We start from the raw sequence: 12,656 nt of genomic DNA on the forward strand, positions 1-12,656 counted from the left end.
TCAGGCTCTGTCCCTGTCCCCACTCCCGCCCTGCCCAGCAAACACCAGAGGCACTCTGCTGTGCTCTCTGGAGTTCAGTGCACTAGATGCCAGAGGTGGTGGCTGGCTGGGCCCCAGATGTGGTCCTTGTACCTCCTGTGGCTCTCCCTGCTGTTCAGCAGGGCTGCACCCTCCCACCTTCCCGCCACACCCTCCGCGCCACCTGAACTCTCAAGTTTGCCCATGACAGCCATCAAGTTCGCTTTGCTCTGATGCTTTGGGGTGTCCTCTCAGGCTGTGTTTTTGCCATTTCCAGGCTGGACAGCTGGGGGAGTGAAAGGTCTGGTGGGCAGACCTCCTCCGTCCAGTGGAAACACTCAGTGCACATGCATTTGGGATTTATCTTCCAGGTGCCAGCTCAAGTGAAATCCAACAAGTCTAGCAGAACCACCATTTCCAGGTGAGATCAGTCGGCAAAGGCCCTCAGTAGGATAGTTTATGTGCTCCCCGTCCTCAAAGCTGACTGACTGTGTGCTTGGCCCTCAGCTCCTCTCCACCCAGAGGCTTTGGGGAACCACCCGTCCCTGGGGCTGCCCTGTGGGGCAGCCGCCTCCTGATGAGTCCTGTCTGCTATTCCTGCCAGCGTTTCAGGTGTGGACAGCGCCTGCCGAGGGTCCCTCGGGTTTGCCGGCCGCTGTGGCCATCCAGTGGGCAGTGATCTTCCCTCCCAGTCGAGGAAACTGGGGCTGGCAGACCTTTGCCTCTGGAACGCACCGTCACCTCTGTCCTTCCCCGGGCACCGGCCATGGCACAGCACCTCAGAGAAGCATGTACCTGCCCTGTCTGCTTCGGTCACCTTGAAACTCCTATGAGCCTGGAATGCGGCTACGTCTGCTGCCAACGGTGCCTCGACTCCCTGTGGAAGGAGCCCCTTGCGGAGGGCCTGCTGTGCCCCCAGTGCTCCATACTCTCTGAGAAGGACAGCATCGTGCACCATGTCCAGCTGGACAGGATAGTGTCCAAGATCAAGAAACTGGAGCCCAGGCTGAGAGCCATTCTGCAGCTAAACCCAAGGATAAAGAAGTTCCAAGGTAAGGAGGCTGCCCTGCCCCACCCACTCACCTGCCGGCCCCACCCACCAGCAGGCTCTCCATTTAGTAGGTGCAAGAACTGAATTCTCTCCCTGAGGTTCTAGGCTTCACAAACAACTGTTTTCACCTGAGTGCACATAGGACCACGTGGGAAATTTTATCAAAGTGTAATGTTTAGGTTGTGCCCGAGAACTCTGGCGCCCACAGTGGATGTCACTGATACGAATGTCACTGATAGCAGTCTGGTGCCTGAAACATGGCTATTGATACGTGGAAGAAATTTTGGGGTGTATTAGGTCGAGTAGAATCCACTCCTAACATCACCTGCAGCTGCTTCTCGGTACTCTTTCCTCCTGCTTCCTGTAAGACTTAATTACAAATCACCTGGCCATGGGCTCTGAAGGGTCATTTCCTGGAACACGGACCCTCAGATCTGAAAGTCCTTGAAGTCCTTGGGGTCTTGTTGACATGCACATGTGGCTCCGAAGCACTAGGCTGCTGTGAGAACTGCAGTCCTGACAAGAACTCGGTGCTTCTGACATGGCTGGAGCCGAGCCCACTGCCCCTTGCCCCCTCTGCAGTGAGGCCTGGGACTTTGCAAGGTGGCTCTACCCCCAAGAGGGTGGGGACAGGGACTGTGCCCCAGTGGTCAGGCTCGGGGGCAAGGGAAGAAAGCAAGTCTGCTCCCGCACAGTTCCCAGGGACTCCAGGCCTGAGCACTGAGGTGGGTGCTTTCCTCCTGGAACCGTGAGACTGCACCACAGCTCTGAGCTGAGCTGGGTCGTCACTGCATTTGTAAGGTGCTGAACTCAGGATGCAGATTCCTGCAGCTGGGCTCATTCCAATGTGCCTGTGCTGGCTCCTTCTGTTTCCTGCGTCTGGGAGCAGGGTCCAGTATTCAGTGCTGGATGTGTTGGGGACAGCCGTGGTGATGACTTTGGCAGGTTCCCCTGGCTCATGACAGCCTCTGTGTGGGATGGGGAAACCTGTCCTGACACTTTCCTGGGCACACCTCTCAGCGGCTGCATAGTCTGAGCATCTTCCTGAGCCCTATCATAGGGACCCAAAAACTCCCTCAGAGGCTCCCATAGTCCCCAGATGCATCAACAGGGTAGCAGCAGCCACTGTGTACCCCCTGGGGCTGGGAGACATTGACCCTAGACTAGCCATCCTCCTCAGGTCCATCTGCCCCTCTGAGCTCATCCTGGCTCCTGGCCACAGAGCTCCCTCCCTCTAGCCTCCGTTCTTCAGTTAGCCCATTTTGGCTTTGGGCACCTAGTTCCTCTTTTCTCTATAGCTACAGAAAAGCAAAAGCCTGCGTTGAAATGTCCTAGCCAGCGAGACTCAACAGAAAGGTGGCTACAGAGCAAATGACCTTGCTATCTTAGAATTCTGCAATCAAGGGGAACATATCTCCCATCCAGCCAAGTTGATTTAAAGTCATCTCTATTTTCACTAAATTTGTGCTACTTTGTGCAATGATTTTGAGTCCAAGTGACAGTCGTGGCATTTTCCTTCATGGATCCTTTGTCCTAAAGGGAAGACAAATAATCAGGCAGTTCAATAACGTAGAAAGAACCATGGAGAGTGAAACCCTGATGCTCATGGGTTCTGTTCATAAAATGGGACCTAACAGAGCCGGGGAAGTCTGTCCGGGAACGTTCTGACTTGGGGGAGAAAAGTGGCAAGAGCAGCGGGCAAAGGGCACTATGCGTGCGTGTTCACGCTGACCTCCGGCTTCTCTCCACACAGTGGACGTGACACTGGACGTGGACACGGCGCACAGCCACCTGGCCATCTCCCCGGACCTGCGGAGTGTGCGCTACGCGCGCTCTGCACAGCGGGGGAGCTCTGGAGCAGAGAGATTCGACTCTCCGTGTGTGCTGGGCTCCCCACGGCTGGAATCTGGCCGCAGCTACTGGGAGGTGGACGTGGGCACCAGCCGTGAGTGGGATGTGGGGGTGTGTGCGGATGCGGCCAGCCGCCGGGGCCCGCTGCAGCTGTCCACGGAGCACGGCTTCTGGACCGTGGGGCTGCGGCTTGGGCAGATCTTTGCTGCCTGCACGGAGCCAATGACCGAGCTGCGGCTGCTGCCCCGCCTGCGCCGCCTGGGGATCCTGCTGGACGCCGAGCTGGGGGTCCTGACCTTCTGCGATGTGGCGGACGGTGGGCACATCTTCACCTTCACTGGCATCACCGCGCGCCCGCTGCGCCCTTTTTTCTCTCCAGCGAACACGCTTCCTGACGACCGCGGCATCCTGCGCATCTGCCCAGTGGTCTGGGTGGCCCAGGATTCTCGGGAACCTCCCAGCCATCTTCCCTGCCAGGCTCCCAGCCAGCCTCCTGGCGGTCCTCCCAGCCAGCCTTCCCGTGGTCCTCCCAGCCAGCCTTCCCGTGGTCCTCCCAGTCAGCCGCCGCGCGGTCCTTCCACCCAGCCGCCCCGCGGTCCTCCCAGCCATCTTCCCTGCCAGGCTCCCACCCAGCCTCCCCGTGGTCCTCCCAGCCAGCCTTCCCGTGGTCCTCCCAGCCAGCCTTCCCGTGGTCCTCCCACCCAGCCACCCCGCGGTCCTCCCAGCCAGCCTTCCCGTGGTCCTCCCAGCCAGCCTTCCCGTGGTCCTCCCAGCCAGCCTTCCCATGGTCCTCCCAGCCAGCCTTCCCATGGTCCTCCCAGCCAGCCTTCCCGTGGTCCTCCCAGCCAGCCTTCCCGTGGTCCTTCCACCCAGCCGCCCCGCGATCCTCCCAGCCATCTTCCCTGCCAGGCTCCCACCCAGCCTTCCCGTGGTCCTCCCACCCAGCCGTCCCACGGTCCTCCCAGCCAGCCTTCCCGTGGTCCTCCCAGCCAGCTGCCCCTTGGTCCTCCCAGCCAGCTGCCCCTTGGTCCTCCCAGCCAGCCTTCCCGTGGTCCTCCCAGCCAGCCGCCCCTTGGTCCTCCCACCCAGCCGCCCCGCGATCCTCCCAGCCATCTTCCCTGCCAGGCTCCCACCCAGCCTTCCCGCGGTCCTCCCATCTAGCCTTCCCGCGGTCCTCCCAGCCAGCCTTCCCGCGGTCCTCCCAGCCAGCCACCCCGTGGTCCTCCCAGCCAGCCTTCCCAAGGTCCTCCCATCTAGCCTTCCCGCGGTCCTCCCAGCCAGCCTTCCCGCGGTCCTCCCAGCCAGCCTTCCCGCGGTCCTCCCAGCCAGCCACCCCGTGGTCCTCCCAGCCAGCCACCCCGCGGTCCTCCCAGCCAGCCTTCCCGCGGTCCTCCCAGCCAGCCTTCCCGCGGTCCTCCCAGCCAGCCTCCCTGCCAGGCTCCCAGCCAGCCTTCCCAAGGTCCTCCCAGCCAGCCACCCCGTGGTCCTCCCAGCCAGCCACCCCGTGGTCCTCCCAGCCAGCCTTCCCAAGGTCCTCCCAGCCAGCCTCCCTGCCAGGCTCCCACCCAGCCTTCCCAAGGTCCTCCCAGCCAGCCTCCCTGCCAGGCTCCCACCCAGCCTTCCCAAGGTCCTCCCAGCCAGCCTCCCTGCCAGGCTCCCACCCAGCCTTCCCAAGGTCCTCCCAGCCAGCCTTCCCAAGGTCCTTCCTGCAGTCCTCCCCGCCAGCCTTCCCGCCAGCCTTCCCTTGGTCGCCCCAGCCAGCCTTCCCGCCAGCCCTCCCACAATCCTCCCCGCCAGCCTTCTCGCAGTCCTTGCCCCCAGCCCTCCCACGGATCTCCCAGCCAGCCTCCCAGCCAGCCTTCCTGTCAGCCCTCCCGTGATCCTCCCTAAGGTCCTCCCCGCAGTCCTCCCAGCCAGCCTTCCTGAGGTCCTCCTGCCAGCCTTCGGCAGTCCTCCCGGTGGTACCGCCCCCGCCCACCCCACCCCCACCCCCACCCCCGCCAACTTCCCGCCAACCTTCCCTCAGTCCTTCCCCCAGTCCCCCCCACAGTCCCCCTGGCCATCCATCTGGCGGGCCTTCCCTCCAGCCTTCCCGCAATCCTCCCCTGGGTCCTCCCGCCAGCCTCCCAGCGGGCCTGTGTGCACCACTGAGCCTCCAGCTTGGGGGCCGGAGCACCATGCCCTGTGGTGTGCAGGCCAAGTCCCAGGAGGCGCATTGCTCCCTTCCTAGGCATCAGCACAGGCAGCCGGCCGTGACGGAGAGGTGACTGTCAAAAGTCCAGAGCAGTTTTCTTTGGGACCTAATGCTGTTTCTGTTCTAATAAAATTCTGAACCTTCAGATTAATTTTTTAATTTTATTTAGGATCAATTTATTTCCTGATGGAGCTTATAAATGAAATAAAATATTGAATGTGACCCAACATATGAATTGATTTTTCTAGGTAAGGAAACAAGATCTATATAAACAGTAAAAATGTATACATATTTGATTTCACCCAAATTTGAAAACCACAAATCCATCTCCAGTGCACACTGAACATTAAACAAGGGAAGACATATGCAATCAGAAGAAAAAACTAATTTCAAAGTTGAGATCATATGTCTACTAACCCCAACAGGATTTAATCATAAATCATGAACAGAAATGAATCTGGGCAATCCCCTTATAAATAGGACAACACAAGCTGGGCTAAGTGGCGCACACCTGTAATCCCAGCGGCTTGAGAGGCTGAGGCAGGAAGATGGCGAGTTCAAAGCCAACCTCAGCAAAAGTGAGTCACTAAGCCAATCTGTGAGACCCTTTCTCTAAATAAAATACAAAAACAACATACTCCTAGTTGAACTACAGATCAAAAATAAGCTGGCCTTGTGGCCAACAGCTGTCATGCCAGCAGCCCTAAATGCTGAGGCAGGAGGATAGAAAGTTCAAGGGCAGCCTCAACAACTTAGCAAGACCCTGGCTCAAAATAAAAAGGGCTGGGGAGGTAGCTTCGTGGTAAAGCACCACTGAATTCAATCCCCAGTTTAAAAATAAAATAAGGGCAATTTGTAACACTAAATACTTTTATAGGAAGTAAAAAGTACCGAAATACATTATACAAGCTTTTATTTTAAGTTAAACTAAGCAAATCAACCCCAACTAAACGGCAGGCGGTGAATACATATAGTGGTTCAGTGAAAGATAAAATGGACATGTTAAAATCAAACCTAAAGTTCAGTTTTTTATAAATCTTTGGTGGGGGATGCCAATTACCGAGAATGTGAGTCATGAATGAGGGGACCTCACTAAAACTTCTACAGGTGTTAAAGGGATCCGAGGAAGTCATCAGGTAGAGTCCACAGGGGTTGCTAAATATCACAAAGACACAAGACATTGCAGGCCAAAATTCAGGGTCACTTCTGTTGCTACTTTCAACATTTTCTCTGACCTTTTGGCCTTCATAGTTTGATTATGAGAATGTTGAGCTATAGTTTTCTTTGCATTTAATCCACTTAGGTTTTGTTAAGCTTCTTGAATCAATAGGGCTGTTGGTTTTCACCCAAATTTGGAAGTTATCCATTCCTATGTCTTCAATGTCTTTCTCCTCCTACTTCTTTTTAGCTGCATGGCTGAAATGGCCCCACACGCACTCTTCATTTTTACTGACCTTCTAAGTAGATTTTAAACTTAATAACCCTACTTTAATTTTGGTTTGTTTACATTTTTGTACCATATAAAAATTATGACAGCCGGGCACTGCGATGCATGCCTGTAATCCCAGGGGCTCAGGAGGCTGAGATAGGAGGATCAAAAGTTCAAGGCCAGCTTCAGCAACAGCAAAGTACTAAGCAACTCAGTGACACCCTATCGCTAAAAAAAATACAAAATAGGGCAGGGGGTGGGAGCTCAGTGGTTGAGTGCCATTGGAGTTCAATCCCGGGTACACAAAAAAAAAAAAAAAAAATTATGACAAGCCCATCTACAGATGTTTTCATTTCAGTTATTGTAATTTTTAGCCTTAAAATTTCCACTTGGCTTTTATCATTTCCATTTCTTGGGGGTGATACCCCATTTATTCATTCATTCTTGTCATATTTTCCTAAACTTTTGAACACATTTCATAAAATATAAAATTGAAAAACCAGCCTCTACCTCAGAGCAAAGCCTATCCAAGGAAGGGGGCGTGACCCTTGCCCTTGGAAAGACCCACAGAGCACTCTTAGGCACATACCCACCCTGCTGAGTTGTTTATCTACAAATAACAGGAGAGATCTGCAGAACCAGGTGTCCCTGACTCAGTCAGGCTAGGTGACGACCCTAGCAACCCCCTAGCAACCACCAATCAGTATGAGACAGGGAAATACCTGGGATGCCAGATGACCCCCCAGTAGTTTATGGTGGTTGATAACATGTTGGGAAACCATGTAGTTCAGCATGTACACCCCTCATGGCCTAAACCAATCAGTTCAAAGAATCCCGCTCTTGTACTAACCAATCACCCCTACCCAACTTGTTCCCACCAGTGACTGTGCTAATCATGTTTTAGAGTTGTTTTATGATTTTCCCGCGGTGTGTGATGATTTGTTAAGAGATGCTATGATGTATGTGAAGTCCCTGCCTTCTCCAAAGAGTGTATAAAACTGCTGCAAACCCTGGGCTCGGGGCCTCTCAACATCACTAGTTGCTGTGTGCACGCAGAGGACCAACCTAGCTGGCAATAAACACCTCTTTGCTGCTTACATCTTTCTTGGTCTCTGGTGGTCTTTGGGGGTCCTGAATTCGAGCATAACAAAACCTGCTTTGAAGTCTATGTCCGTTGAACCCACATCTCAGTGCTTGGTTACTCTGGTGTCACTGCTCTTGTTGGTAAGCAGTAGTCTGCCTTTCCTGCATTCTTGCTTGTCTAGTGATTTTTGGTTGAAAATAGGGCACTGCCAGGCATGGTGCTGCACATCTGGCTTGGGGGGTTAAGGCAGAAAAATTGCAATTCCCAAGCCAGCCCCAGCAACTTAGTGAGGCCCTGAGCAAGTCAGCAAGACCTTGTCTCTAAAAGAAGTACAAAAAAACAGGATGAAGGTGAGGGTGTGACATGGCCCAGTAACCGGTTAAACACCCCTGGGTTCAATCCCTGATACTCCCGCCCCCCCGACCTTCTCCGAAAAAAAAGATAACACTATAATTGGAATGTGTGGTGTTAACTCTGGATTCTGTTTTGTTCTTCTGGGATCCCCCTCCCCAGGTTTTTGTTCACTTTGTTGGCAGATGAAGAGCTTGCCCACCCTAGCACAGTGGCACACAGCCGTAACTACTGGGAGGCTGAGTCAGAAGAATCGAAAGTGCAACGCCAGCCTCAGCAATTTAGCAAGAGCATGTATCAAAATAAAATTTAAAATAGAGCTGGGACATAGCTCAGAAGTAGAATAGTCCTGGGTTCAATTTCCAGTAACACACACACAAAAAAAAACTTGCCTGAACAAGCCTACAAACAGATCTCAATCTCTCAGCAATAAGCAACTATCTATGTCTCTGCTAATTTCTTTCAGATCCTTGTTGTGCACGAACCTGAGAAGTTTAATATTCAGATAAATGAGGTTATACTCAGGAATCTCAAGCCAGCAAGGATTCCCACCTCAGCCCCCTGAGCTGTGTGTGTCTTGAAGAAAACAGAGTGGCATATTTGTAAATCTTCCCAGGCTTTCCATTTCTTTGGGGGTGAGGGTCTCCCACATGTATCTGTAGTACAGCAGCCAGCCAGAGACCTTGAAAAGCTGGTTATGCCCACCCCCCAGGGGGCATCAGTGGGAAGCTGGGCCACACCACAGCCCCTATCACTGCCATTTGCATGAGAGAAGGAGGCGGCCAGTGTGTGCGTGGGGGGTGGGGGTGGAGGTGGAGTGGGTCCAGGAGCATCAGAGGTAGCAGGCCAGGTCCCCCACCAAGGAACAAGCTAGGTTGATGGTACCAGGGACTTGACTGAAGGACCAGTATGAGCTTGTGCAACAGATGGGACAGAGCAAGCGCCAAGTGTTTCCATAGATAGCAGCGAAGATTGCATTCATCCACTTGGCTTCCGCCATTCCCACTGCTCGAGATTCCCTATTTGTCCTTTCATTCTTAGAAGTTCCTTCATTATTTGAACACTTTTATTTCATTAGATGTGTGGATAAAAGCTGCTTTGAAGTCTGCTCTCTGTTAAGCCCAGTCTGGGCCCACCGGACCAGGGCTGCCATAACAGTCTCATGGGTCACACGACTTAACGTGGACTTATTTCCTCACAGTTCTGGAATCCGAAAGCCCGACTCGGAGGTGTCCACAGGGCCGGTTCCTCCTGCGGCCTCTGTCCTTGGCTTGCAGGTGACCTTCCCTCTGTGCCTGTCTTTGTCCTAATCTCTTTTTAGAGGACATCTGTTGTATTATTAGGACCCATTTTTACCTTCACTGTCTCTTGAAAGGCCCTATCTCCAAATAAAGTCACATTCTGAGAGACTGGGGACCTCAACGGATGGATTTGGGGCAGACAATTCAACTCTACAAGGACTATCCACCCGGACTTAGGACGGTGGAAGTAGGGTGCTAAAGAGGGACCAGTACACCGCGCCTTCTGCGAGATGGCCCGGGAGGTGAGCTGGTGAGTGAGGGGGAGACGGAGGCTGGAGACAAGTAGCGTCCCTTTAGGCCGGAGGAGGAGCACGGGCTCCTGCACGCGGGCCGCTCCCCGCAGACCCCGCCTGCTCCAGCCCAGCTCCGGCCGCGGTCTCTGGCGCCCTCTGCTGGACTAGAGACCGAAAACGCCAGGGCCCCTCTTGGCTTCTCGCATCCCTAACAGACTGCCCGCGCGTGTAAATTTCAGATCCTTGAAATCTCATTTATACTAGCCACGCCTCGTTCTGAACAGCAGCCCGTGGCTAGTGGCAGCCCCTTTGAACAAGCGCAAAGAATATTTCCAGCATTTCAGAAAGCTCTATCAGATGTCCTGCCAGTGGCATTCGCTGCAAAATGAGGAAGGGGAGGAGGAGGAGGAGGATGGCGAGGAGGAGGAGGAGGAGGGGAGGAGGAGGAGGGGGAGGAGGGGAGGAGGAGGAGGGGGAGGAGGAGGAGGAGGATCGACGCTGGTCATCTGTCTGCGCGAGTCTCCACGTGGCGCGAGCCTCGACGCTCTCTGCCCCTGCGGGTGGCGAAGCACGGGTGGGAGGCGGCGCTTCCATGACCCACACCGTGTCGTATTGGCCATCGGCCCGGGACTGACCCGCCTCGCGGGCCTGCAGCCGCGGGGGCTGCACGGGGGCTGCACGGGGGCAGGGTGGGAGGGTGCCTGGGCTCCCGGGCGAGCTGCAGCCGGTTCCCAGACCGGGGAGGGGCCCGACGGTGCTGTTGCGAGGGAAGTTCGCAGGAGGCTGGAGTCCAAGGAAAACTAGGAAGACACTGGGTACATCTGAGCAGAACCAAGACGGAAAGCACAGGACATGCTTGTGTTCTTAGAGTCACTGGACTGTCACAGGACTGGGAAGACCGCGCTACTATAGGAAGGAGGAGGGAGTGGCTCAAGGTTCAAGATGCGTCAGACTCTCCAGTGTCATAAACCTGTTCAGGCGTCATACTCTGGGAAAGCTAAAGCTGCGTTGTTCCCCCAGCAACGGGAACCCGAGTCCCCTCTCTTCCAGGTAATAACTGTCACTGCCCCAGACCTCGGGGTAGGGAGGAACTCCCCCACCATGTGTGATCTCTTGGGGAGAGGCTTCTTCACCGAGCCTGGCAAGCCTGGGAAGGATGCTTGCAAACTGTCTGATTTCAACCAATGTGCAGGCTTGTCAGATGCTTTCAAGCCTCTCAAACAAAGTGTGAAATATTTTAATAAGCCAAAGCTATGTGGAATTTCTTTAGATGCCTTAACTGTGCCCCCTCATGTTATTTTTGTCATTTTTTTCAAAACATTTTTTTAGTTTTTAGTTTTGTCCATTTGTATCAGTTTATCAGATCAAATTACTTGTGAGTATATTCCCCCTGAATTGTTTTCTCATTTGCAGCATTAACACAATATGTTAATAAATCTTTCTGTGGTGGAATTAATGGGAAATCCATCCATTTCATAACTTGTTTCAGAGGATCAAAATTTAAAATCATAAATCACACATTTTGACTGTCTGTGTGGTCCTTGACTGGGCAAAGGATTTCAATTTGATATTCTAGAAATTTGTCAACTCTTGTCTGAATCTGCATAATTAATATTATGTCACTATCAATCTGAAATGGCTACTTTTCCCTAAAATTCAATAGTAATTTAACACAAACTACTACTCGAATGACTTGGTGATTTTTAGGGAAATACTGTCAGCAAAATGCAGGCTGTAGTAAGTGCACCCACCGTGGAGACGGCCTTCATGGTGTTTCTCTAGCATGCTCACTTGCCAATTCCCCGTGTCTCCCATCTCTCTTTACATAGAGTACCTCGGCACAGTATTTCCCTCAATGTAAACTGCTCTTAAAATAATCAGTTTTTTAATTTAGTGACCAGTCTTGTTAAATTTGTGTATTTACCAAAAACCACAGGATTGGAGTCTCACCTTGAGGGCCAGTCAGCGATGGCTGCTTCACAGTGAAGTATACTGGCCACCTGGCCATTCAGCTGTTGTGGGCTTAAGATTGTTAAGGCACCTTCAAATGTCTCATTTTTTTCTAGATTGTCAGTAATCACTGTTTGTCACATAACTTTTGAGGCACTGGAACATACCTGAACTAAGAATTATTTCATTCTACCCTTTATACTCACTTAAAATCAGGCATCCCATCAAAAACAAATAAGTACCTGGATTGAAACTCTTGTACTTCCCCCAACAAGGTCAGAAACAGAGAAGGGGTAGGGGGGGAAACATTGACTAAGATATGGAGTTGGGAAAGTGAAAAAAGATCACTTTTTATGTAGACATTAGCTTTTTGTAAATATTGTAACTGGTGAGTATAAAATACAAAAGGTATAGTTAAAATATTTTCTCTATAAAACTGCTAATCTTTAAAAATATAACTACTGCTAAAAATAAGAGCTCTTATTTCAGGAAAATCAGTGCTGTTTAGAAAACGAGATCTTGTGCCATAAATGCAGCTGAACTAAATATAAACATCAGTTCACACGTTAATGCTGTCAACGGAAGGAGTAAGGTAGAAAAACTTAACCAGTGACATCTTTTCCTAAATAATGTAGTATAATCACATGATCATCCAGAATTTTTATTTTTCTTTGTTCAGATCACAAGTTCCTCAGCAACTTAGGGAGCCCCAGTCTTAAAATTTTAAAAGTGGGGGACTAGAGATATAGCTCAGTGATACAGTGTTTCTGGGTTCAGGAGTAAAATGCACTCTGTTCGTACATCCTGGACTGGGGACTCCCTCGTGCCACCCCATCTTGGAGGGCCACCACACACCAAGGTGCTGGGCCTCAGAGGGCTCCCTTAAATGGTAGCTGGAATACTCTGGGGAAAAGAATGAACAAACCAAGCTCGTTGGTGCTGCTTTTTACTTCATGCTGCAGCGGTCAGAGCCTTACAACACCCTGCTGGGCTGGTCATTCCTCTCACTGCCGGTTTCCCTGCTCCTAACTGAAGCACAGTGCCCACTCAGGCATCTATCTCAGAACACCCTGCATCAGGGCAGAGGGGCTGATGTGTGGCCACACTGCTGCACCAGAGGACAACTCTGCAAGAGCCTTGGTCTTCCTGCCCTGCTGCCCCACCCACAACTGCCCTACCCTGACTAGAGTGGTC

The 12,656-nt window shown here is 52.5% G+C and overlaps 1 protein-coding gene across 1 annotated transcript; it reads left to right on the top strand.

Moving 5' to 3' along the window:
• The first annotated feature begins 784 nt into the window (after positions 1 to 784).
• LOC143384174 (ret finger protein-like 4A) lies at positions 785 to 6,534 on the top strand. The gene is made up of 3 exons (XM_077105872.1): positions 785 to 1,070; positions 2,823 to 3,346; positions 6,523 to 6,534. Exons 1-3 carry the CDS (start codon positions 785 to 787, stop codon positions 6,532 to 6,534), a joined length of 822 nt encoding a protein of 273 aa, XP_076961987.1.
• Positions 6,535 to 12,656: the final 6,122 nt, after the last annotated feature.

This window comes from Callospermophilus lateralis, chromosome 18, assembly GCF_048772815.1.
Source record: "Callospermophilus lateralis isolate mCalLat2 chromosome 18, mCalLat2.hap1, whole genome shotgun sequence".
Taxonomy (NCBI): Eukaryota; Metazoa; Chordata; class Mammalia; order Rodentia; family Sciuridae; genus Callospermophilus; species Callospermophilus lateralis.

Coding starts and splice junctions, on each gene's coding strand:
- LOC143384174 (XM_077105872.1), top strand. CDS start 785: ATGGCACAGCACCTCAGAGAAGCATGTACCTGCCCTGTCTGCTTCGGT. Junction 1,071..2,822: donor AAGGATAAAGAAGTTCCAAG/GTAAGGAGGCTG, acceptor CTCTCCACACAG/TGGACGTGACACTGGACGTG.